The sequence below is a fragment of the Echiichthys vipera genome (genome assembly GCF_963691815.1).
Source record: "Echiichthys vipera genome assembly, chromosome: X".
In the NCBI taxonomy this organism is placed as follows: Eukaryota; Metazoa; Chordata; class Actinopteri; order Perciformes; family Trachinidae; genus Echiichthys; species Echiichthys vipera.
In genome coordinates this window covers 24,884,588-24,909,955 of record NC_139825.1, presented here as the reverse complement: position 1 = coordinate 24,909,955, position 25,368 = coordinate 24,884,588, and the positions used below count along the sequence as shown (strand labels likewise).

General features: G+C 39.2%; 1 protein-coding gene across 4 annotated transcripts in view; it reads left to right on the top strand.

The window, feature by feature from the left end:
• The window catches only part of LOC310966105 (calcium-dependent secretion activator 1-like), a 63,737-nt gene that overhangs the window by 19,091 nt on the left and 19,278 nt on the right, over positions 1–25,368 (top strand). The window contains exons 4-17 of one of the 4 annotated variants that reach the window (XM_083939916.1): positions 5,571–5,651; positions 5,959–6,192; positions 8,440–8,561; positions 13,767–13,878; positions 14,620–14,759; positions 15,055–15,121; positions 15,394–15,502; positions 15,597–15,809; positions 21,491–21,627; positions 21,742–21,929; positions 23,252–23,353; positions 23,442–23,505; positions 23,609–23,732; positions 25,059–25,127. In XM_083939916.1, coding sequence (XP_083796042.1) covers positions 5,571–5,651; positions 5,959–6,192; positions 8,440–8,561; positions 13,767–13,878; positions 14,620–14,759; positions 15,055–15,121; positions 15,394–15,502; positions 15,597–15,809; positions 21,491–21,627; positions 21,742–21,929; positions 23,252–23,353; positions 23,442–23,505; positions 23,609–23,732; positions 25,059–25,127 — 1,762 coding nt within the window. Of the gene's footprint in view, positions 1–5,570; positions 5,652–5,958; positions 6,193–8,439; positions 8,562–13,766; positions 13,879–14,619; positions 14,760–15,054; positions 15,122–15,393; positions 15,503–15,596; positions 15,810–21,490; positions 21,628–21,741; positions 21,930–23,251; positions 23,354–23,441; positions 23,506–23,608; positions 23,747–25,058; positions 25,128–25,368 lie in introns of all 4 variants that reach the window. The other 3 variants (XM_083939918.1, XM_083939917.1, XM_083939915.1) reach the window with 3 other exon arrangements.

Genomic DNA, 25,368 nt, shown 5'->3' with positions numbered 1-25,368 from the left:
CAGTGGTATGGCCGACTGGCGCACCAGCCAGAATCTAAGCATGCTTGATTCCCTAATGGCTGCAGTAATTCAGCTGTGGTGACACCAAGCATGACCAGACAACTGTAAGAAAACGTGTTTGGTTTCAATGCTGCAAAGCAGGTTTTTAAACCATAATTGAACTTTGTGTTCACTTTTAACATTATTAAAATACAATAAGAAATCAGTCACTTTAATGCAGACTGGAGAGGAAAGGCAGACAATCAGCAATTGAAAAGATATTTTGTAGCTCTCAAATCCTCAAACCAAAATGACTTTGCTATACACATGTTTTTTCTGGAAATACATCACAGTCTGAATAGTGCACACCAGACACTGAATGACGTTTAACAGGTTCTTATTTAACTTTCTCAAAAAATGTAGAATCTTTTTTATTATGGCAATGGTTTCTCAGTTGCTGCTCTGTAAACAAAACAGGAGAATCTTAAACAGTAAAAATAGTAGAAATACTTGTTGATGCTTTACAGGGAAAGGGGTTATACATTTTAATTTGTTTGATTCTATGCTAAATAAAATGTCTTTGTTTATTTTACCCTAAAGTAAGGAGGCATTACAAAGGCCTATGCTCTGTATAATTTGAATGTTATGACACTTTGCATAGGAGAAACATGCAACTACTGCCATGTATTTTTGTATGTAAATATATATTTACCACTGTTTTAATTTAGGCCTACTACTACTGTACCCCTCAATGCTGCAGAACTCCAAAACATGCTGACATATAAAGATAAGACCATATTGGAGCAGCTGGTGTTAGCAAACAGTTAACACCTAGCAGACAAGGTGCAACATTAACAAGGTGTGACAAATGTGACTTAAACTTATTTGCTTGTTTTATGAGAGCAACTCAGCCTCAACCATACAGTTACGTAAGTAAAACCCAAACCAAAACAAATGAAAAATAAAATAAAAAGCTCCGCAGAACTGATTTTTGCATTATAGGTCTGACTTAAATTAAATATTTGTTGTTTGGTATGTCATTGTCGTATTTGATTTTTTTTTTTTTACTATCAAATAATTTTTTAATTATTATCATATTTAATTGAATTAATTTTCTGTCTCTTGATATTGATTAATCCGCTAAGTGTTTCAGCTAAAAAAAAAAAAAAAAACTGCTTATAGATTCTCCTGCTGAAGTGTTTTAATCATTGATATTTATTCACACCAGTGGACTTAATCTTAAATGGCTGATTAAATTACTGAAGCTTGGGAGTAAAAGGCACAAGAACATCAGAATGAGACTTTCAGCCACTGAGCTATAAATCATGACCCTTTGGGTACCCCAAAACTCTCAGACCATTCTCAGATCAGCTTTCTTCTAGACACAGGCTTTGAAGAAGACCCTGCATTATTTCTTTGATTTGTCTCGTCAGCAACTTTTAGTTGGGAAATGAGGCGAGAGCTGTTCCTAGTTTAGCCTGTAGCTAATATAATAGAGCCTCTTCACTGCACACAGGATAGGGAGGGGGTTAAAGCATTAGCTATGCCTGCCCAGCCACCTAAGCTGAAAAAGCAGTGATGCTGAAACACAGAGTAAAGCTTGACTGCACCCACCCGCATGGTTTAGAATCTCGACAATGTTTATTATAAGGAAAATATAAAAATGTTGTTCTTGATAGTGATGTCCTTGCTCAGCTATATTACAAGACCCCGCATGTTTTCAGTTGTCATCTGGAAGCTGACAGCATGTTAAAGGTGATGGAGCAGAAGCAGGTGAGTATTCCCAGATGGAATTTGAATAAAAAAACAGTAAAGCTGTGGGCTATCCATTCAAAACAATGTTCCGTAGAACCGGAGAGAACAAGGAGTTGGATCAGGTCATAATTCACATTACACAGTAATCTAATATAAAATGACTGATTAGGACAGCTATCAGCAAGATCTGAAGACAAAATAAACCATATCTTTGCATTAAACTGAAGAAATATTTCTAAGTTGATCAAGATGTTACTGTAGAAGTTGAGATGCAGAACATCCACTCATTAGCGCATTTCCTAATTAGCATGCCTCTCATGTCAGTAAACTCACACAAGAGAGGCTTTCTTTCAGACTGCACACTTTGTAACACACAGAGACACTTACAGCAAGTCTAAATATAGACAAGCTGCTTCAACTCCTCCAGGTCCCATCCAGCTCCAATCCTGTCCGCCCAGCCATTGTTCTCTACAAGAAACCGCCCCTGGCCGGCCTGGGTTTGCTATCTGCTGCTAATGTCCCAGCAACCATCTGGGAATCTGTCATCAGCTGTGCTGTTAACTACCCACCTGCTTCTGCTCCATCACCTTTAACCCGCTGTCAGCTCGGCTAACACTTAGGCAGTGTCACCTTTATTTAGATCCAGTGCTGCTGTCAGCTTTAGTAACATAGAGCGAAACATACCTTTTAGTCAGTCTTATTTCATACAGGGTAGCCTGTCCAACTATATTGAGCCTGTGGGCCATTGACAACAATGACCTTTCAGTAGTTGTAGGCTTGATAAGATATGGGTGCTTTGGGGCACAGTAGGGGGTGGCTATTAGTTCACACAGACACTGACCTACAGCTCTACTACCTTCCACAGCCATGACTATCGTTGCCTTTCAGTCCTGTCGAAAGAGATGGGAGTAATGGAAGAAACTGGCCCCATCCCCCTTCACATTACATGCTTCAGAGCCACTTCTCTCATGTTAGCCATTTTGCCGACAAGCTGCAATCTGAACATAGTGACAGTGACCAATATTACATCTGCTGCTGCAATATTTCGTCTTGCCGATGTTTTGCAGTCTTGAGAATTTGCCTTGACTAATTGATTTAGGTCTGTTGTGTTTTGTGGGAGGTGGAGGCACACAGATGAGACAGTGAAAATGCAGTGTCAGACATCAAGTAGCCAAGCCTTTTGGGATTGCACAAGTCAGATGTCGCTAGCACCACAGCCCCAATAGGGTCCAGACTAAAACTCTTGAGTGTTTTGACAGGCAGCACAGATCGCCAGCAGCAGGGGAAGATGTTCAGATACAGCTCAGGCAGGAATGTAATCAGTATCAGTCACAGTTATAATTGTACGTGAATTATCTGTTTTTCTGTTGTCGGACATGTGAATGAAAAAAGAAAAGAAAAACTCCTGCATGTGAGACTTTCTACCACAGGATGCTTCCCACTGTTCAAGTGTCACTCTGTGGCAGAACAGTACTGAGTACTACTGTGCTGCAAGTGCAGACATTCTGCTGCAGCTGGTGGCAAAGTCTGATTATATGCTCTACTAAACAGGAACTCTGGATTATGTAGCAGGGTGGCTGTTTAGTGGCCAGCACTGGTAACACACAAGACTTGACGGTTCTTAAGGACTGTCCTCCACTTAAACGGGCCATCTGGCTGACATCATTTTGTAATGTGCACATCAGTGAACAGAATCAATTACAGAAGCAAGTAATGCATGGAAGAATCTATCTCTATATTCAGGACAAAATATGTAGATTTAGGAAAGCAAATATCTCAACAGCACTTTCTTTTCTTTTTTGTTTTTGGTCATCCATGTCTTGTGTATTACTTGATCTCAGTCCGAGTCGGACAGCACAACTCCTCCAGTTAAATGCACGCGAGACGCAAGCTCATTCTCTTTTAAGAAGGGTTGCTGGAAGGGGCAGAGAATCAATATGGTAAAACCTGAAAGACAAAGCTTGGTAATGTAATAGGAGTGGGTGAAATACCATAAGGCACAGAGAGGTCAGCCCTGGCACGCATCCCAGAAGCAGGAGACTAAAGGAGTTAAGGGAGCTGTATCCCTAATATATAATGTGCTTTATTTATTATGCTTTATATGCTTTATTCTATGCTGGTTTGGCTTTTTAAGGGGAATATTTTGATGGAAAAATATAAACGAAAAATACATTTCAACATTTTACCCTTTGCACTGATAGGTCAAAATTAGGGCTTGGTAATATGGCCAAAATCTTCCAACCAAACATAGGTTATTTCATGTCTTCATAATGATATGTATCACAGTATAGCATGCTTCTGTTAATTCAATAAAAAGTCTGTATGAAATAACCACATGGTAAAGCTTATTTTTGTATATTCCTGTGTGAACCAATTACTTGACAAATGAACATAATGACATTTGATTGCTTGCTGTAATGCAGTTCGGAAGCTGTTTTTTCGACTTCCTGATATAGACAAATGTATACAATAGACATTTTTATATTGGTTTTTTTTATATACTGTACATGGTGATATTGTTTTTTGCTTACATTGAAACGTACACTGGTCTACACCTCATTGTGTGTGTATTCTCTGAGTTTGAATATGATAAAATCTTTGCAAAAACAAACAAACAAATAAGCTGGGGATAATCAGGCTTAAGGAAACGTAATGTTTACAGCCTGTCTTGTTGCTAGAATATTACGCCTTTCTGTTTAAATTTGCTTTTGACATTTTTATTCTAAATGTTCACATGCGCCTACTATAAAAAGGAAAAACTGAAATATGTCCTGCATGAAAACTATAACATCGTATTTCAGCCCCAGGGTTAAAATCCAGTGTTAAACGTAAGAACATCTGGGCGAGGTAGATTTTATTTTACATTGAAAACTTGAACCACCACTGTGTGGAAAGGTTTGCAACTCCCCTGGTACAACTGTGCTGCAGATACTACAGTATGTCTCAATTAGGCTCATGTCCTCAGAGGAAATGGTGGTAAATGGTTAGTCACAACATCACATTTGACAAGAACGAGCCGTTTTGGCCGCGAGAATAACTGAAGCTGAGAGCAGGAAAGAGACATCAGCCCTCTCTTCTATTTCCTTGTGTCAGCTAATATAAAACTGTCATTCATTATTGATGTGAGAAAGCCATGCATTTTTTTTTATTTTATTACTCAATTGCTAGGCTAACAGATGTCAGGCATCTTTGTCCGGAGCTGATAACGTCAACGCAGGCAGTTTCAAACATTTTAAAGAAATTACATTACCACTCTTTTTGTTTCAATGTGCCAGAGCAGTTTGGAATGGCTCATTAAAGTCAAAACTTTCCATTATCACTGTGAATGCATTTCATTGTCTAAATTGTTTACTGCCCCTCTCTCAGCATGGCCGTTTCAGAAATTCCATTCTGCTGATTGAAATCAACAAGAAAAATTATACACAAGACAATTTTAAAAAGGCCTCTGCACAAACAGTGATCCATTCATGGTCTCTATGGTGATGGCAGCATGGTTCCTGAGGGTTTGATGAATTCCTTTTGATTTTGATCTATTCATGTGTGCTGCTACACCATGCTGCTATGATTGCAGCCTGTTAGAACGAAATGGAACTCTAATTATTCTTTTGTGGCCTGCTGTATACCATTCGGCATCATCACCAATCTGAAGGAGCACATTTGGATTGCATGGTCACATTTGTTTCAACCTTTTTGGTCTAGTTTAGATATCTGTTTTCGGATTTCTTGCATTTCTCATCTTTCATGGTAAGATAAATGATGCTGGGAGTCTTCGGTGACCTTTTACCCTGGCCCCTGGCTGTATTAAAGTATTTCTGCTCCTCTGTTTTTATCAATAGTTGGATAACCTGGATGAACAGGCTGCACAGATCAGAAGAGAGCTAGATGGACGTCTTCAGATGGCAGACCAGATTGCCAGGGTGAGTCAGACACTGAGGAGGTCTCTTGAATATGCTTTGTTATACAATTAATATGTCACTACTAGTACTACTATGGTGTAACTATCACAGTGGGAGCTTCCACCCACAGGTGAAAAAGATTGTACAATTTCAAAGATTGTATTTTTACAACTTTTATTTATTTTATACTAAATTAGGTATCCATCATCTGAAAAAGAGATGCCTACACTAATCTTGCCTTTATGTGTTCAGCATTTTTGAAACCTCATTGTAAATTGTCATCAAGACTGTGAGTGTTCGCTGAGTTTTTGTTTCGTTTTGTCAACAGGGTGGAAAGTTCCCCAAATTTGTGTCTAAAGAGATGGAGGCCATGTTCATTGAGGAACTTAAGTCATCAGTGAATCAGCTAATGGCCAATCTAGAGAGCATGCCCGTGTCCAAGGGAGGGGAGTTCAAACTCCAGAAGCTGAAACGGGGACACAATACCTCCATCATCGATATGGGCCAGGAGGATGAGAACACGCTGTCCAAGTCTGATGTGGTTCTATCCTTCACTTTGGAGGTACAGTGCATTAGGGATGAGATGTGATATGAACATATAATCAAATGTATGTGAAAACTCACAACACACATTGTCATTCTGACATGTATCTTCTAACTATAGCCGGATGGTGTGAACATTATTCCATTTTTTCAACTAATTTCTCAACTAAATGAAAAACTGCATCTGCCTGATCTGCCAGACAATAATGTGTGATTTCAGGAATCAGAGCTGTTGTCGACTGCTTGTCTGCTCGAGACTAAGTATAGCAACAGACAGCAGACCTGTTCAGGGGATTGAACAGACTGAAACTCACGCATGCAAGCACACACACACACACACACACACACACAAACACACACACACACACACACACACACACACACACACACACACACACACACACACACACACACACACACACACACACACACACACACACACACACACACACACACACACACACATACACATGCATACACCCTTTTACCTGCTCTTTAATAGGGAACATGACTCATTGTTATCAGCTTGTCTGAGATGAGCTATCACCACAGAACAGAGAGCAATCACACCTCATTTCTCATGATGCAGTGCTATTTTAGAATCAGGAAGCACATAATGTTCAGAGAATATCTGAAACATGACAGTTTTTTTCTCTTCCTTCACACAGAAGTGGGTGCTTCTACACCACTTGTCATATTCACCCATTCATACAGACATGCATACACTGATTGCAGAGGCTTTACCTGCCTATCATCTGATCTAAAAAAAATACTTCAAACCACATTCACACACCCATGTGTAGCACGTAGAGCAATTTGGTGTTCGATGTCTTGTCCAAGGACACTTCGACATGCGGAACGTAGGAGACAGTTGACTGTAGCAGCTGGTAGAAGTCCCTCAGCAACAAACTGGGGATTCGTAAGAGAACCTAGTTTGAATCAGTTGTAATACAGTCCTTTTGCATTTTTGATGCTCAGAGACTATTTGTGTTGTCCTTATTACTATACTTTTGGGGAGTGAAAAACATTAAATAGTGATGTCGGCTATGCCATGTTACAAATGCAGCAGTGTATTTTTGATCAGCTTCAAATCACCAATTCTTTGAAAAGTCTTAAGATAGACTGCCATTTACATAAGGCATTTCCAGACCAAACAGTTCTGGGGACTCCAGGATAGGAACTACCTAGTGCCCCGAGAACTAAATACCTTCAGTTTTTAAAAAAATATTTGCATCTAGGAAACGCTATGTTAGTTATGTAAGTTATGTTAGCTGGACAGTCCCTATGTCTCACTAACACTAACAGTAACAGACCATTCATCCACCTCGCATAAACGCAGCGCTGCCGCTGGCCTCCAACCACCAGCGAGCTGTTAGGTTTCATTTTCTGTATCCAGTGTAGCATGAAAGCATGGTGGAATTGGAAAGCTAGCTTGCATGGCTAACTAGTTAGCTAGCTTGTTAATGCCACCATACTTTCATGCTACACTGGTTACAGAAAATTAGCAAGTTGTCCCTCATCTGGCGATAGCGATTTGCTTTCCTACGCTGTGACAAGAGAGCATGGAAGAATCATTAAGCTGTTAAATTTTACTCATTTAGCGGCTGGCTAGTTAGCTTGCAGTTATGAACGGCTGTTGTTGATGCTTTTATGTTGACCAATCACTATGAACTTAGATCACTCAAAGTTCCTTTGTGCTAAGTTAGACCTACTCTGAAATAGGAGATAAAAAAGGCCCTCAAAACCGAGTTAGAACTTTAATCATTCCTAGTTCTTGCAGTGCAGACACAATAAAAGGAAGGGTTCTTAAAACTGTGATCATAGAACCAAAAAAACAGCAAAAGTCAAATAAAATATATTGGCATCATGAAGACATCAGTGGATCCAATTGACACTTTCATTCAGAGTGAATGCATTATCAGAATCATTAACAGCTACAACATAATAATTACCCCTGGGACTGTTAGTACAACAGTATATTGTATTCACTGAGAAATTAAAGACTACAGATTATGCCTACAAGCAGTCTCAGCAATAGGATGTTGTACTTAACAGGAAGGATGGCTGTAGTTTTTGTAGACTGTTCTAGTTGAAAATCTAGATTTTAGTAATATGAGTGTACCAGCTATGAGTGTAAATAACGTTTTTGGCTGGGATAGTGGGGATTTGCCTCCTTCTCATCTGCTGTTGACTTTTTGCTCCATGGCCTGTTTTAGGAGATGAATCACACATGTACAAACTTTACTGAGGTGTCTGTGCTTCCTAGGTGGTGATCATGGAAGTGGTGGGGCTGAAGTCTCTGGCTCCAAACAGGATTGTCTACTGCACCATGGAGGTAGAGGGAGGCGAGAAACTCCAGACTGACCAAGCAGAAGCATCCAAGCCAACGTAAGGGCCTGAGCAGGCATGCACACACTAACAAAATGCATCAGAAGAAAAAAAAAAAGTATACTTTATAAATCCTGCAAGGGGATTTTTTCACACACACACACACACACACACACACACACACACACACACACACACACACACACACACACACACACACACACACACACACACACACACACACACACACACACACTACACACATGCTCAAACAGGATCTATGGAGAAATATCAGAGTGATATTGAGGCAGTGCCCTATGGATGAACTGGCACCTCTCCAGTTACCAGTTGGTCCATGTGGCAACCCTCTGGTTCCCATAGACTGAGATTTTGCTCCCCCCCCAGCTCATATTGATTTCTGATCATTGCTGTTTCATACAGTATAGAGAAGCCAACAACCATTCTGAGTTTTGTGATTGGGCATTGCCTGACTTCTGGTACCCTCTCACACGTCAGATGTCAGGCCCCTTCCTCTTTCTTACTTATCTTTTTTGCAAGTGCACCATTGGCTTAGTGCCGTCCAAGGTGATTGCGATTGGTTTAAAGAAATACAATCAAGCTAGATTGTTTTTGCCCCTGTCCCACAATGATAAGACGGGCTGATAACTACGCAAGGTCAAATTAATTAAGTCACACTAAAGATTGCATGGTTTGCAATCTCAGTAGAAAAAAATCCTCACATTTGCTATATCCTTATTATTTGTAAGCAGGCAAAATTGGACCTTGACTGTACCAGAATATGTTTTTTGTCTATATAACGTGTATCTCAAGTTAAGCAGTCTGATTGGTTCAAAGGGCGATATAATAACCACGTACAATTCTAATTCCTTTGCACAATGCAGTATCATTCCACATTAAAAAAAAAAATTACCTTACTGACAGACAGCTTTTTCTGATGAGGAACTGCAGGGAATTCTCTATTCAAAGTCACAAGACTCTTTAAACAAAAACAGTATTTTTACCTCACAGAACAGAGTTGCTGGTCTATCGCTTCCACTATTCATTAGTTTGTTTGTGTTATTATGTGACTTTGGTAAGGGCTAGCTGTTAGTGTAGGCCAAGTTTCATGGCAACCAGTCAGCCAGCCCAGGATGGCATATTTTATTGTGAGCATTATTAATATGTATTAATTAAAATCGATTTAAATTGGAATGTGTCTGTAAATTTCATAATGCCATACATGATGACTGCTTTGTCGCTGTCGAGCTGAACTGTGTCCCATAGCTGTGATATAGTCACAACATACCACAGCCTCTGTCAGCTGTTGCTTAAATGTATTTTTTTTTTTTTAACATTTCCTTACATACCCTACTGTCATTGTATACTAGTGAGTGATTCCACTGCTGGCAGTAACTCAGAAGCTCCTTTTAATTATTAATTTCATCCATAGGGAAAATGTAATTTCAATAAATCTAATTATCTTTCCAATAATATACCACTGTTCATTTTAAACTTGCACTGTTGAGATTCTGTCCAATTCTTTTATTGATCTTTGGTGCCTCCTGTGAATTGCTTCAGATTCCCTGAGTGAAATTCACTTGCAATAAAATATAGCATACTGCATCTTAGTGAGTTCTTGAAAGCAGGAAAATATTTCCAGCACTTCACTAATGCGTCATTCACTCTTAAAGGCACTTTGCACTTGACACAATGTATTGTACCTCACCTCTTTTCTGTATATATATATATATATATATATATATATATATATATATATATATATATATATATATATATATATATATATATATATATATATATATATATATATATATATATTGTATATTGTACACTGTATATATACATATATATACTGCAAATTAGTCTTCAGGTTACCAGCTTTCAGATGATGTTTACCACTGTAAACAGCTCTCTTGTTTGTGGTTGTAAATCTTCATGAGGCTGTGGTTATCCTAGAGGTCGCACCAAGTAATTTGATACAGTGAGGTAACTTTTTTTTAATAGATAAACAGATATTAAAAAACACAATTTAAAATTAGGCAAAATAATCCATAGTTGATGCAAAAACTGCATGGTTTGCATTAGGATAAAGTGGGCATTGCTGTAAGAAAAAACAGTGTCTGAGGATGCTGGTGTCCGCAAGGAGTGGAAGCGGTTGAAAAACTTTTTCTTCTAAATGTATCATTTATTTGATCCAGTGTTCATGTAGTTAGACCTGTACCTGATTCTGTGCTTACTGAAGTTTAGGTTTAATGGTGTTTTGCTGTAATAGGCCATAAGAGAGCAAAAAAACCCTAATCCTGTGGGAAAGCAAAAGCCTTTCCTATCTCCATTTTGAGTTATGAGCTTGAGTGATTCATAATTCACAGCTGAACCCAAGAACCTACTTGACTGGGTGATTTCTGACTCAGACGACCAAGTTGTGAAACTGCATTGTGTAATTCCACAGTATCACGGATATGAAATTAAATGGCATAGTTTGTAAATTCCCATGTTTCCTTTGAGGGTTCTAGCATGTATCCTAAATAATGTATGTCACTACTTGTTATTCCAGACCAGATCCATAACAATGATGATGATGATGATGATGATTATGATGACGATGATGATTTTAAGGCCCAAATGTCCTCTGATAATTAGAGAATGAGAAAGATGAAGGCACAGGAATGAGAGAAGGGATTAAAGGAGAACCAGGCACGGGTAATATATTTGTGCGTGGGTTTGTACACAGAAAAACTCACCGAAAATCACATGAAACACTTATGATTAATGTATACTGTATACTACTGCACGTCATTTGCATAGAGTAATTGCTTGTGTTCAGTAATTGTGCACTCGTGTTATTCAATTTACTATTGGTATATTCATTTAGGTGTTGATATTCTTAAAACTGCCAAAATCATTATTTTCTGTTATTGTCTTTATTTTGAGCACACACAGATTTTCATATATTTTTTAGAGCTTCAGGAGCGCAGCACTGTCACATCCATTAATAGACCTTGATTGATCAACAAGGTCACCTTCACGCCAGCACAATACTTCCATCTGAAATCAACACAGCCCAGCTTTGTTGGTGTTCTTTGTGTACATTAACTTGCAATTAAGTAAATCAAATGTTAGAAATCGGAAAGCAGCTTTCCAAGGCTGGAAATTGACACAATGTTGTCCATAGAATTCAGTCATTCATATTATGTTGCCATGGATGCAAAAGGCTGCATTGACATGTTGGCAGCCATAGATTGCAGAGATAATCAACAAAAGCCCATACAGTATACGTTGTGTAACATGATTACTGTAAACTGCATTTCCCTGCTTTTTTGTTGTTGTTGTTTAATCCTTTTGTGCATGTGGAGGCGAAGCTGTTGATGAGGTTTAGTCTTTATTAGTGGTTTGTCCGATTATCAGTGGTTATTCTTTTTTTTTTGTCTATATTTTCACATGCCCGCACAGTGTGTACATTGCAAGTAGTGTTGGTTGCTTTAATCATTCCTCCTGTTCATACTGGCCAAAAAAATTATCTCTTCTTAACAGAATTTCAATGGATGAGATGGGGGATCAAAATCAGTCCTATTTCTATGTGAAAGTTAAAGTTCAACCAAAGCTCATATTAGGCTTCAACAGCCTGAGTTAATTCTTCTTTGCGTGATGACTCAGGTAGGAACCACTAAGATGGAATTTTGAACTTAAAAGACTTGATGGGACTAACTCAGACTGTCTTTAGCCTGCATATTAATGCATTTCGTCAAATCTGTGTTTTTTGTATGCGTTTCTGAAATAAATCATAACACCCAGAAACCTATTCATTGGGAAAATTCACAATGCATAAGGATGCACTGAATGTATATTAAGACCTGTATTTACATTTTGGATGATGAGTCAGTGTGTAAATGTGAAACATAACATGAGGTTGTATTTCTTTAAAGAAACATGCTGCAATTTCGGACGTAAAAAATACAGGCTTGATGTGTGAAGGCCTTTAGCTTTGGCTGACCTTTTGAATGTGGATTTTTTCCCCCCTATTGTTTACATTAAATTCCCTTTTACATGGACATGTAAGTTAAAGCAGACTTCTGATCTTCTGACTTCTGAAAATCTGAACATATCCATTAAGTTTTGATAACCACAGTACAATAAAATGTTGATCCTTTTACTTTCTGTCCGGAGTTTGGGTCTCCCAATGTTTCTCCCCCAAGTAATACTGTAAGACAGGTCAGGTGGACTGGAGAATCTCAACCTTCTTCAGTGAGAGTATGAGCTTGAATGGTTTTCATGTAGGGAGTGTGGTATGCAAAACTAAACTATAACATTTATTTTATTGTGTTTAGTCTTTAATCAGTTTTTTTATATTATGACATTTGATTATAAATGTTTGCAGTTCATTTCCTTATTTGATTTAGCTCTGTGTAAATTCCTTGCTTTTTAGACATGCCTGTGATAAGGAGTTAATTAAACACAAAATGCTTGACAGCAGAAGTAAATCTGTGGCATCTCTCTGCTGCTCTCATTTTCAGATACACAAAATTATGTTGGCTGATAAGGCGAGTGTTTTGTTATATAACAATCTTGCCAAGTGCAGCTTTAAAGATGTCTGGTATATAAATAGCAATAATGCATTTAGAACAAGTAACAGTAAGACAGGGGAATAAAGTTTGTTTATCAGTGTGCATCTGTGTGTGCGTGTGCGTGTGTCTGTGTGTGTGTGTGTGTGTGTGTGTGTGTGTGTGTGTGTGTGTGTGTGTGTGTGTGTGTGTGTGTGTGTGTGTGTGTGTGTGTGTGTGTGTGTGTGTGTGTGTGTGTGTGTGTGTGTGTTACTTAACTTCTGTGGTCTTATCCTGACTTTGACATATTGTAGATCTGTGTGACTTTGCACTATCATCTTTCTTCTGTGATAAAAAGATATACTGTGACGTGTGAGTGTCTTTAAACAATGTAACATATCCCCCTATGTTGTATACTGTAATCATCAGCCAAAAAACTGTCAGCAGCTATTTCAAGGCTATGATGAAGTGAACACATAACATAACATACATAATAGGATCTGGACACATATTATTTCTTTGATTGCTGTTTAACTAGTAGATGTCGTTTGCTGATTATTTTCTGTGTGATTTCAGTTGGAAAATACTAGGGGAGGAATGTTATGGACAAGTAAAATAGACTGCTGGAGATGAAGTCATTGTGTGGGATCACTGTGCTACCATGCTGTCATGGAAGCTAACCTCTAGTGTGTCTTTTGTCCTTCAGCTGGGGAACCCAAGGGGACTTCACCACCACACACCCTCTGCCTGCTGTCAAGGTGAAACTGTTTACAGAGAGCACAGGGGTGCTGGCACTGGAGGACAAAGAACTGGGCAGGGTAACACTTCTATTTGTTTTATTTGTACCAACACAGAAATGATTTTAACACAGACACTAGGAAATTGTAATAAGGACACACACGTCACATGAATAAACACCAAATAAACATACGACAGCTTACTACTTACCTTACCCTACCTACTAGAAGAGGGAACAACACATTTTTTCTGTGCTTGTGTTTCCAGCAAACACTTCTCATTCTGATACTTTCGCATTACGCTTGCATTGGAATAATGTGAGCGAATTAACATCAGATATCTGATCTTTGAGAATTACTCACCTACTCACAGAGCATAAACATTTATCAGTTCTCCTGCACCGCCCTGAGATGTAAATGTGTACGGTTACTGGGATGAATGGTTAAGTATGGTGGTGTTGCTGGTTTGCGATTGGGTAGTAACACTTCAGACATCCCTGTAGTGACAGTGACCTTGTCTATGACAATGCTCTTTGATCTTCCACTGCAGCACCATTGGCAGGAAAGCACTTCCTCAAAGCTCTTTAACACAGCAAAGAGAGATTAAGCCTCCTCTTCAGGGAGGCAGAGCAAAGCACTGTTCCTTCTTTACCCTGACTCACTTCATACTTTTACTTCCAAAAAATATGAAACACAAATACACATAATCACCAACCCTTGCAAGCACACAAATTTCGGTGTTGCTGAATGTTGCACAGGATAAGACCAAAGATTCACCTCCTTGATATAAAAAGCCCATAATTATGGAGTCTTCCATTTCAGGTTGTCCTCCACCCGACTCCTAACAGCCCCAAGCAGTCAGAGCTCCATAAGATGACCGTTACCAAGGCATGCCCCGACCAAGATCTGAGGATCAAACTGGCCATACGTATGGACAAACCACAGAACATGAAACACTGCGGGTAAGAGTTGGGCTGCCAAATAAGCCATGAAGTGACATTTCTGTGTGTAATTTTACATGTTTTTCCTATAGAACTGGAGCCCTCTCAGCTCCTTGGCCTCATTTCTAGTCACGTACCATGGAAAAATACTGTGAAGTGCACTACTCCCCCTGGTGGATGCCAGTGTGTAGTTTAGATGTATTTTAATTTAAAATCTCAAAATAGTACAAGTCGTTTGCTGATTCTTTTCTTTCACCAATCAATGTTTGTTTTCGTTGGAACATGTGGACTGTGTTTTGTCTCTTTGTTTTGACAGGTATCTGTGGGCTTTTGGGAAGAATGTTTGGAAGCGCTGGAAGAAGCGTTTCTTTGTCCTTGTGCAGGTGAATTATTGTAAAAATAAAAAAAATGAAGTTGTTTCTGTAAATGTTTTTGCCCTTTGTGTGTTTTTAACCTGCTGACTCACAATATTAAGTGCATAAATATAATATTGCATATGCTGCTTGTATTGGTATATGACACTGATAAGAATTTGTTGTTGTTGTGAATTCAATAAAAATGTGTCGAAAATTTAATTACTCAAGGACAGCACAGAATTCACTAACTTAGCTTTTCTGTGGCTGGCTCAACCGATTGTCAATCCTTTGTGTTGTAGGTGAGTCAGTATACATTCGCCATGTGCAGCTACAGAGAGAAAAAGTCAGAACCACAAGAGCTTCTCCAGCTGGACGGATATACTGTGGACTACAGTGATCCCCAGCCAGGTGAGACGACACACCTACTGTAAACAGAGTGTAACTTCAAGTACACACACTGTAAAATGCTAACTACTTGTTCTGTAATGTCCTGTTGTCTCAGGCTTGGATGGTGGGAGGGCTTTCTTCAATGCAGTCAAGGAAGGTGACACTGTGATCTTTGCCAGCGATGATGAGCAGGACCGCATCCTGTGGGTCCAGGCCATGTATCGTGCCACTGGCCAGTCCCACAAGCCTGTCCCACCCACTCAGGTCCAGAAGCTCAACTCCAAAGGGGGTGCCTCAGCCCAAATGGATGCTCCCATTTCTCAGTTCTGTAAGTAGCCCCAAGCACAGTCACTTAAGCAGAAATCAGTTGTCCCATAAATGTCTCACGCCATGCGCTCCACACTGCAGTCACAAAACGTGCTGGTAGAACTAACACACAAGCACGCACACACATGCCTTGGTCTCTCACAGATCCCTCCAGCATCTGATGGACTTCCACTCATTGTCACCACTCCCACAGTGTTTAAAGGTGCAATTCCATGCTATTCCATCTGTTCACAATGAACAACCAACCGAAAAATACTTTATCGTACAGCAGCAGGATATGGCGTCCAATCTTTGTATACAAACTAAATAGGTCACCACACACCTGATTTGAACATTCAAAACTGCTGGGATTTAATTCAGACTAACAGTGCCAGGGAGTGTTGCTCATGTCCGAACAATAGGCCTATTTTTATCCAGTCATAGTGCTGGATGGCAGCTGTGAAGGCAGCCGTGGCTCTGAGACAGTTTCTCGGATGGTTTCCTTGTCATTGAATGACGACCAAGTCAGACAACATGTCTAAAGTTTTAACCAATCTGTCACTGTACTTGCACCTCTAAGCAGCCCACAGGTCAGGTAGCAAAGTGAAGGTAAGACTGTCTACAGTAGTGTGGCATCTGTACCAACTTTTGTTGTAACCGTCTCTTGTGTCCCCTATCATTAAAGAAGGCAAAAAAAATTTTTTGTAAGTATCACCACAAATTTTGCCAGCAACATTTTTCTTCACATGATGGATGGTTAGTCATTTTCTTATTTATGAGAAAGTATAGCATATCTTTGCCCATAACAACACTAACAGACCTTTCTGACCTACTGAACTTAATGTCACATACTCTTTACTATTCCACAATAATAGATCCTGCTATTCAGAAAAAAAACTTGACTTTTTGTGTGCATCTTTTGAATCCATAGTTTCAGAATGATTCTCTAATAAACAAGATTTTTTATTTTTCTTAGATGAATTGCAGACAAAATAATTGGCAATATTTCACAGGGTTTTAATTATAATAATAATAATAATAATAATAATAATAATAATAATAATAATAATAATAATAAAAATAATAGTAATATATTTTTTAAAAGCCACAAGTGTGTTCCGTCTGTTAATCATATCATTAGATTAAAACTATAAAGACAGGAATTGGATCAGTTACTCGGAATCCTATCACATAAATTCTATGTTGTTTCTCCATTGGTTTATTTGTCCAGTATGTGATTGTTCTTGTGGTTAGTTGACTCCTCTGATGCCAGCTGTTGCCATTCAAAGCCTCCTCACAGTGGCACAGACCTCCTTCCCCCTCCCTGAAACATTGTGGCACACCACGCGTACATGTTTCACCCCCTGGTGGTCTTGAATGGCACTGGGACCATAACATACATAGGCCTCCTGACTCTGCTGCAGTGAACTGATCTTAAACAAGAGTCCTATAAAGGTTCTGAGTGATCTGCTTCCACTTTGAATATTTTGCTCTTCTCCAATCAACCAGTTTCCTACTAGAAAGTTGTTTAGTACACATCACATGTTACAATAAATGTGGACAAGCTTATAGAGTTGGACTTTCCGTATAATAGGCTGAACAGTAAAAACAACAAATGAATATGTAAGGATATCATAGATGGCTTAAAGGAGTACTCCAGCGATTTTGTGTTGGACTTCCATAATTATAGGGGACTTGTGAAAAATCTATTAATCAAGAATAGTTGGTAGAATGTTAAACATTACATAGGGTGAGATAACCTGACATTTAGACCCTAGTGTGAGTCCAAACCAAGACACTGGATCCTATGGCTGATGGATGATATATATAGTTTTTATCCTTGTATAAATATCCTTACTTATCCTTATATAAAATTGATTTCTTAGCACTCTAGTTTTTGGATTTGGTAGAGAGTCATTGTTTACTTATATATTTGGACTGACCATGTATGCATTTTGAAAATGGACATTAGTTCCCCTTTAAGACTTGAAAAGCTCCCCCAGACCTGCAAAAGACATGAAGAGACAAAGTAGGGCTTTGTCTAAAATCAGTGGAGTGCTCCTTTAAAGCATGTTTAAAATAAAATTGTGACGTGTTGTCTCACTTTCACCACTTGATTATTTTAGACTTTCCAGGACCTTCATAGTCTCTTTTCTTTTAAAAAAGACACAGGCATCTTTTACACATAAAACATACTTGGGTTTACTTCATCCTGGTCCGTGTATGTTTGCCAATGTCCCTTTTAAAAGTAAGCCTTCTGTTTGATCTGTGTGACAGTACTTAACGCATAGCTCTTAACTTCTTAAGTACTTGTCCAGAATCCAGCATACATAAACTGCAGTGGAGTGATGGGGCACGTAAATTCTCTCTTCCTTCCTCTGTCTCTGTCTCTTTCTCTCTCTCTCTCTGTCTCACTCTCTGTCTCTCTGTCTCCCTCTTTCTCTCTCTAATATGCCTCAACATCTGTTGTCAAGTCCACATATCCTCACATGTACTCACACACCACCGCCCACAAACTCTCATGTTGGTATAGGTTGTTGTTTTTGAGTTGTGTTTTCTTCTTCATGCTTTGCCTGTACCCTTCTTGAGTAATGCAGCTGCTAGGTCAGGGTCTCTCGTGATTGCTCTCCTCCAGCCTTGTTGCTAGTCTTTATGTTATTCTGGTTTGTCCCTTCTTACCCTGCTGTCTTCTAGCTGGACTCAAGGGTAAGTGCTTCCCTGTAGCCGGCACAGTTCAGATAATCCCCGCCGATTATCTGACAAATGCAACGTTCTTTCTCTCTTCTTTCCCTCTTCTCCTTTTTCACGTCTCGCCTCATGTCTTAGATATTAGTTAATAACTTATTTTTTTTGTTTTTGACGACCTCTACTTGAGGATCAAAGTATAAGCATCCATTCGTGCCAGACTAGGATGCATGTATTTTATTCTTAGAGTTTATTATTTGACTCAGTAATGGTTCAAGCTGATATTATAGTTGTTACTGCATAATTGCCTTCTCTCTTTATTCATATTGGTGACTGGATCCCTCAGAGTAAAGCAATACGACGATAAAATGTGACATTCTGTGGAAACAGCAAGTGCAAAATTCTTATATTTTTTATCATAAAAAAGATTCAATGTGTGTGTGTACTATTGATTAAAATACAATTCCAGAGCTGAAAACAAGCTGGTGATTATTTTATTGCAGTTAGAAACCTAATATCTGATGTTAATATAGATGTATTCAATGATAGAACTGTAGATAAAGTATGGATGATGGCAGTCTGTCATGCAGTTATTTTTATTTATTTATTTTTAGTGAAATTTGTTTGACACTACTTAAGTGTTTACCCTGCTTTACTTCAGAGGGCTCAAATGCTTTTAGTTATTTTTCTTTGAACTTTCCTCGATGAGAGTTGGCAAATATGTATGCGGAGTATTCTGAATGCCAAAGACAAGGAGTAGCTAATGCCGCCTCTTCTTACGATAAAATACTCCGGACCCCCCCCCCCCCTCCCCTCCCCACCTCCTACAGTAGATGGGCCTGTAGATAGAAGCTAGACAGGAATAACACCTCCAGAAAGGAGAGATCTCATTTTGATTTCTTTTGACTGCCCTTTGTTTGCCTGAATAGGAGAACACCTGTGTCATGTGTCCATACTTTTGTACAAATACAGGAGTTTTCATTAATTTCCCCCCATCTCCCAGAGAATGATACAGTTTTGCCTCTGTCGGCTTCATGCTATTTACCCATGTACTTGCACTAAATTGTATTGCTACCCTGTTAGAGTTCTCCGGTAGTGGTATGCCTGTTAGTGTGCTCTGTAGAGATCATGAATACACTGCAACATATTAAAGTATTGTCAACTTGCAAATGCGTAGAGAAAAAAAACAGGAATGCCAAAAATAAGATAAAAATGCAATTTGAAAATGGGTCTGCAGCTGTGCATGATATTTAAAAGCTCAATGAAAAGTCACACTGTTCTCCAGCATGTGATAATGTATTACAGTATATGTATGCAAAAGTTCTAGCCCATCACTTTAGGAATTTGGGAATTTTATATATGGTCATTATCATTATTGTAATTCATGATAATGTTACTGTAGTATTGAGTGTATTCTGGACTTGAACTCCATTGCCTCATTTATTCCAACCACAGGAGATATAGCCCACTCACTGTCTGTCATAAACCAACCCCAGGCCCCTTCTGTTCACTCTTTGGATGTAACTCACTATCTTAACACTGATCCACAACATCACTCTCTTTGTAACTTGAATCTTCTTCTTGTGGTCATCACACACTTGTGTTATTGTCCCATTAAATGTTTGTCTTACCCACCAAATCCTCATTCATCCTGCCGCTGTATCCTCATCCAGCACTGGGTCCACCTCTATTGCCATGTACTGTATTCTCTCAGTGTTTGAGCCCTCACATGTTAACTGTCCAGCTCTTTTACATTATGACTTACTTTACCTGTCTTGTCCCTTTTTTCCTTCAATCTCTTATTCCCATCGTCCACATTTTACTTGTTGTATCACAGGTTTTCCTTCTCAGATTGGAGTAAAAATACAAGCTAATTTCCTGAAGTGTAACCCTCTCGAGGTTCTTTTTTATAGCAAATTTCAGTGAATGTTTAGCACCTGTATTACAACCTTAAACCCGTCCCTCTCACTGACCTGGAGGTTGACGGATGTAACTTCTGCTCTATACGTTGCCCCCGGCCTTGCCTATCCAAGATCAGGTCTCCACTTTGCACCCACACACTCCCAAATCATCATCACTCATGTCACTGTCTCATGGACATGACACCTGTCACTCACACAGAGGACACGACTGCATTTCGTATCTATTTTGAATCATCCTCGTCCCCATCATTTTGTCTGTGACAATTGTATTATTTACAGCGCATTCCAGATTATGGTCCGTTTAGTTATTCGATTATTTATTTTATGGTTTAGAGAAGTAAATCATGTTTCATCCCCTATATTTATTGAGTTTCATTTTTTTTTTACTTTACACAATTTGATGTTACTAATGTTTTTTTCTTAATAGAACTCTACAGAGCATCAAGTCTCCTTGATGGAAAAAGTTATGAAACAAGACAAATTATAAATATGTGAAAGAATATGACATCTGAGGATGTATAAATGGAGAAAGATCTGCAAGTTTTTTATAACATACCCTTTTTTCTAGAATTAGCACTCTATGCTGTATACCTACAGTTTGTTCAGATGAATTATTATTTTGCCATATTTCTGTCTTTTTTATTAGCACACGTAACAATATTTGTACCTGAGTGACATTCAACAATCGCGAATGGCAGAATCTATTGAATATATTAAGAAGAATGCAGCTAATACTATCTAACCAGCACTTTTTTCAAACATGTTTTGGATCTCTAAAGATATATTTCCCCCGCAAAAAATCAGGGAATGTGACATACTAAGATGCATGAATGCAGATACAATAGAAGCACCCGTGCCTCTGAGCTTAGCTTCAGATCATTAGAATCTCATCCACCAATACAGTAAATCTCTTTACGCTGTCCAACACAATGCAAGTTGACAATGTAAGCTGTAAGTGTTTATAATTTGCCCTTAGAAGTAGCAAAGAAAATCCCTATTGTTTCTGTGTTGTGACGAAAACTAGCTGTTTGCCTGTGCCTCACTGATGTCCTCTCCTCTGAACCGTGTTCTTTCCCCTGTGCCGTTGGCTGGATAGATGCTGACAGAGCTCAGAAACATGGCATGGATGAGTTTATCTCCGCTAACCCCTGTAGCTTTGACCACGCCTCGCTTTTTGAGATGGTACAGCGACTCACATTGGACCACAGGCTCAATGACACCTTCTGCTGCTTGGTGAGTCACTCTCTGCCGGTTATAACATCACCACACAAAACATTTATGGCAGCGGGCTGTTTTTGTTAGTTAATACGCAGTAATGCAATCCCCATCTACGTTTGCTTTGTGCAGGGATGGTTTAGCCCAGGCCAGGTGTTTGTCTTGGATGAGTACTGTGCCAGGAACGGAGTTCGAGGCTGTCACAGACATTTGTGTTACCTGCGTGATCTACTGGAAAGAGCAGAAAGTGGGGCTATTATTGACCCCACTCTTCTTCACTACAGCTTCGCTTTTTGTGCCTCCCATGTCCATGGGAACAGGTGTGCCCTAATCCCTTCTTTTAAAGTCTTTATACTTTGTAAGTGACAATGCTGAACAGGATTTCAAAGCACATTAAGAGAACGATATAAATTGTATTCCTTTAGGCAAACTGATACCTCCCATACTAATACCCAAAAAGTAGTTTTAGCTCTTTTGGTTCCCTCCTCTCAAAGTCAATAGTTTTTTTAATGGGTTTATGGTTAGATACCTTAAACGAGGTATGTGGTTAGCATACAAGTTATTTTCACATTTTGTTCTATTACATAAAACACACAAGTATACGTGACGTTTTTTGTGTCTTAAAAAAGTGGTTGCTAAAAAGTGGCTAAATGACACTTCAGAGGTTGTATTGGACATTAAACCTCAATGTGAGCTTAGTGGTGGTGACGTTGAGTGACCATGGCGAAGTCTGTTTATACCCTAACGTTATCTTTTTACTTCTGCTGATTGCATTGACACTGCTAGAGTCATAAAAGTCATTGTCATTTGTGCAGATTATCTTGCTGAACAAAAATGGTTAGTATCATAAACTTTTGTTTGCCAAAACCAATCGGAAAATTGAATTGGCTTTTTGTGGAGGGAAACAGAGTGATGCTATCTTCTGTGTTGGCCTACAAAAATACATTATCCCTGCAGCATTCTATATAGAGAGTAGGTAGGCATACTGAATCTCCATAAACACTGGATAAGAACAGAATAGAGCAGTCTGTGGCATTTTTTGTCTTCCATCTATGTAATATTGTCATATTTATGTTTATTTTTTAAATTTTATCTTACGTTTAATTTTTACAGTTTTTTGTGTTACATGTTATGTTGTTAATCAATTGTGTATATCTACATATTTTCTTGTTTTCTACCATTTTTGTTTTGTTTTTTTCTCTCTGTCCTTTGTTGCCATAGTCTCTTACTGTCTCTTACCATATTATTCATCCTCCCATGCGTCCGTTAAAGTCAGAGAGGGGAGCAATTACTGGGGGCCGATGGGCTATGAGGCCCTAATGTCCCCAAAGACCCCACAAAGCCCAGATCCTCGCACTGCCTCTAAACAAGCACGCATATTCAAGTTTAGAAAGAGAAAGGATTCCAAAATACTACTCTTTCAAGGGCAGAAAAGGTGAGACCTTGTAATTTATTTGTTTGTGTAACACAAAGGGAACTCAATCAACAAATCTCACACAATTTGCAGGCGGTTTCCTTCGGGAGCTTGAAGCTTTCTCCCAGTGTTTTTTGTTCTGGCTCCTTTCGGACTCAGATCAGAGGTTGCTTAACTTGAGCCTCAGGATTTCAGCTGGGTTAAAGTGTGTGGGTGTGATCCTCATAGGCCAGACGGGTTGAGCACAGTGAAAGTGGACGAGAAGGAACGCTTCGAAGACATCAAGGAGCGGTTGCGTGTGATATTGGAAAACCAGATTGTAAATTTCAGGTGACTGCCTCACCAAAATCACAACCACATCTGTCTATCTGTATTTTTCCACTGTTATTATATTTTCTGTCTACATCTTCCCTTCTAGATATTGTTTCCCCTTCGGCCGTCCAGAGGGAGCACTGAAGGCCACTTTATCTTTGCTGGAGAGGGTTTGTAAATATAAAAAAAACAGCATTTTATACTCCATGAAACAACAACTGTGATGTAATAAAAGCAGGTTACATAACTCGTCTTTAATGATGTGGCCTGTAGGTCCTGATGAAAGACATTGTGACTCCAGTTCCACCAGAAGAAGTTAAAGGAGTGATCCGCAAATGTTTGGAACAGGCTGCTCAGCTCAACTATGAGCGGATTCAAGAATACGCTAAAATTGAAGGTAACCAGAAACATGTGACCAAACATCCCATAATGACTGCAAGAGTGAATGTGTTAATGGTATAATGATTAAAAAACATCCACTAAATAATCATACATAAAATGTGAATGTATGCAATGCAGTGCAGTCATTTAACCATGTACGGTGGTGAGCCAAAGGGTTATGTGTGCGAAAAAAATTTTTGGACAACAATGGACACTTATATACACTTTTATTCCCAGATATCCTTTTTCTTACCCCAATATGAGATAACACTTGTCATTGTTATTTATTTATTTATTTATTTATTTACACATCATGAATTCAATTGGTATATGGTATATTTGTGTCCATGTCCCAAATGATTTGTGGCATCCCGAATTATTTGTGACAGTTTGTCTGTCACTTTCTGTCTCTCAGTCCAATAACTCTCTCCTTTGTTTCAGGACTGCTTTAGCTCTGTGCTGTTCTGTAGGTCAAGTTGGCTTTTGTGTAGAGGTAAAAATGCATTCAAATCCAAAGCCCTGAAATCTGTCGATGTGCTGATCTCTCATTGTGCCTTGACTATTCAAGCTGTCTAGTATCCCGGCCTCTGACGTTAGGTGATTGGACAGTGGGTTCAGCTTAACGGAATGTCCTCTCTGACTCCCAGCTCCCAGTCGATGCACACTGCCCCTCTCCCCGTAGCTCTTTCCTCTATGATTACTGACTCTGCCCACCCCCTTTTCTCCCTTGCCTTGAAGTACCAGCAGCTCTCCTTTCACCTCTATCTTGTGTTCTTGCTGAAGACCACAATCTTCGGCTCCCTCCCTGCTCTGCTTTTTTCCTCCTCCCCGACAGTTGTGGGCTTTGCCACAGTTATCACTTCACTATGTGATAAGTGGCTTTTAATAAAAGGAATGCTGGGATTGAACACATACAAACCAGCATCATCAAGCTGCATGTGCTTTGAGACATAACAACATGGCCTTTCTTTATTGGCATGGATTATATATCAAAATTACATTATTTCTTGCTGTGTCTTTTTTTCCAGTATATACATTAAATGCATTGACATGCATTTTGCATATTTACTAAAAAAACTGATGTTGTTTATGCCTTGAAAGAAATCACTCAGGGTGCTAAAGATACTAAGGATGCAATCCTTAATATCTTGCTATGCTATGTGAATTTACTTTCCACTGTCCTTGTGAGGCGCCTGTTTCAAAATAAACCAAACATTTGACATTGCCTCCTGGCCAACAGAATGTCGTTTTCACCTGGACAGCCCTCCTCCCATCATCCTCTGACCACTAGCCTTCCCACCTCTGACCGCAGCCTCTTGCATGCCCAAATCCTTTTTTATAGGAAAAAAGAGGGAAATGTTTGAGCACCCTGTCTTCTGCTTGGCGTCTCAAGTGATGGATTTAACCATCCGTGAGTACCTTCACCATCCTCTCCCCAGTCTCTCTCCTTTTCCTTATTTTCAGCGCTCTGCCACCTCATCCCTCTTCTGCCTCATCTCTTCCTTCAGAGATGTTGCTCCTGTCATGCTTGTTTTTTTTATCTGTGCCTTTTGTCTGTGAGTGTGAGTGGGGAGCACAACAGTCGAGAGATCTGAGGAGTACCACATTGAATCAGTCGGGGCCCTTTTTTTAGTACCATCTGTTTGTGATGG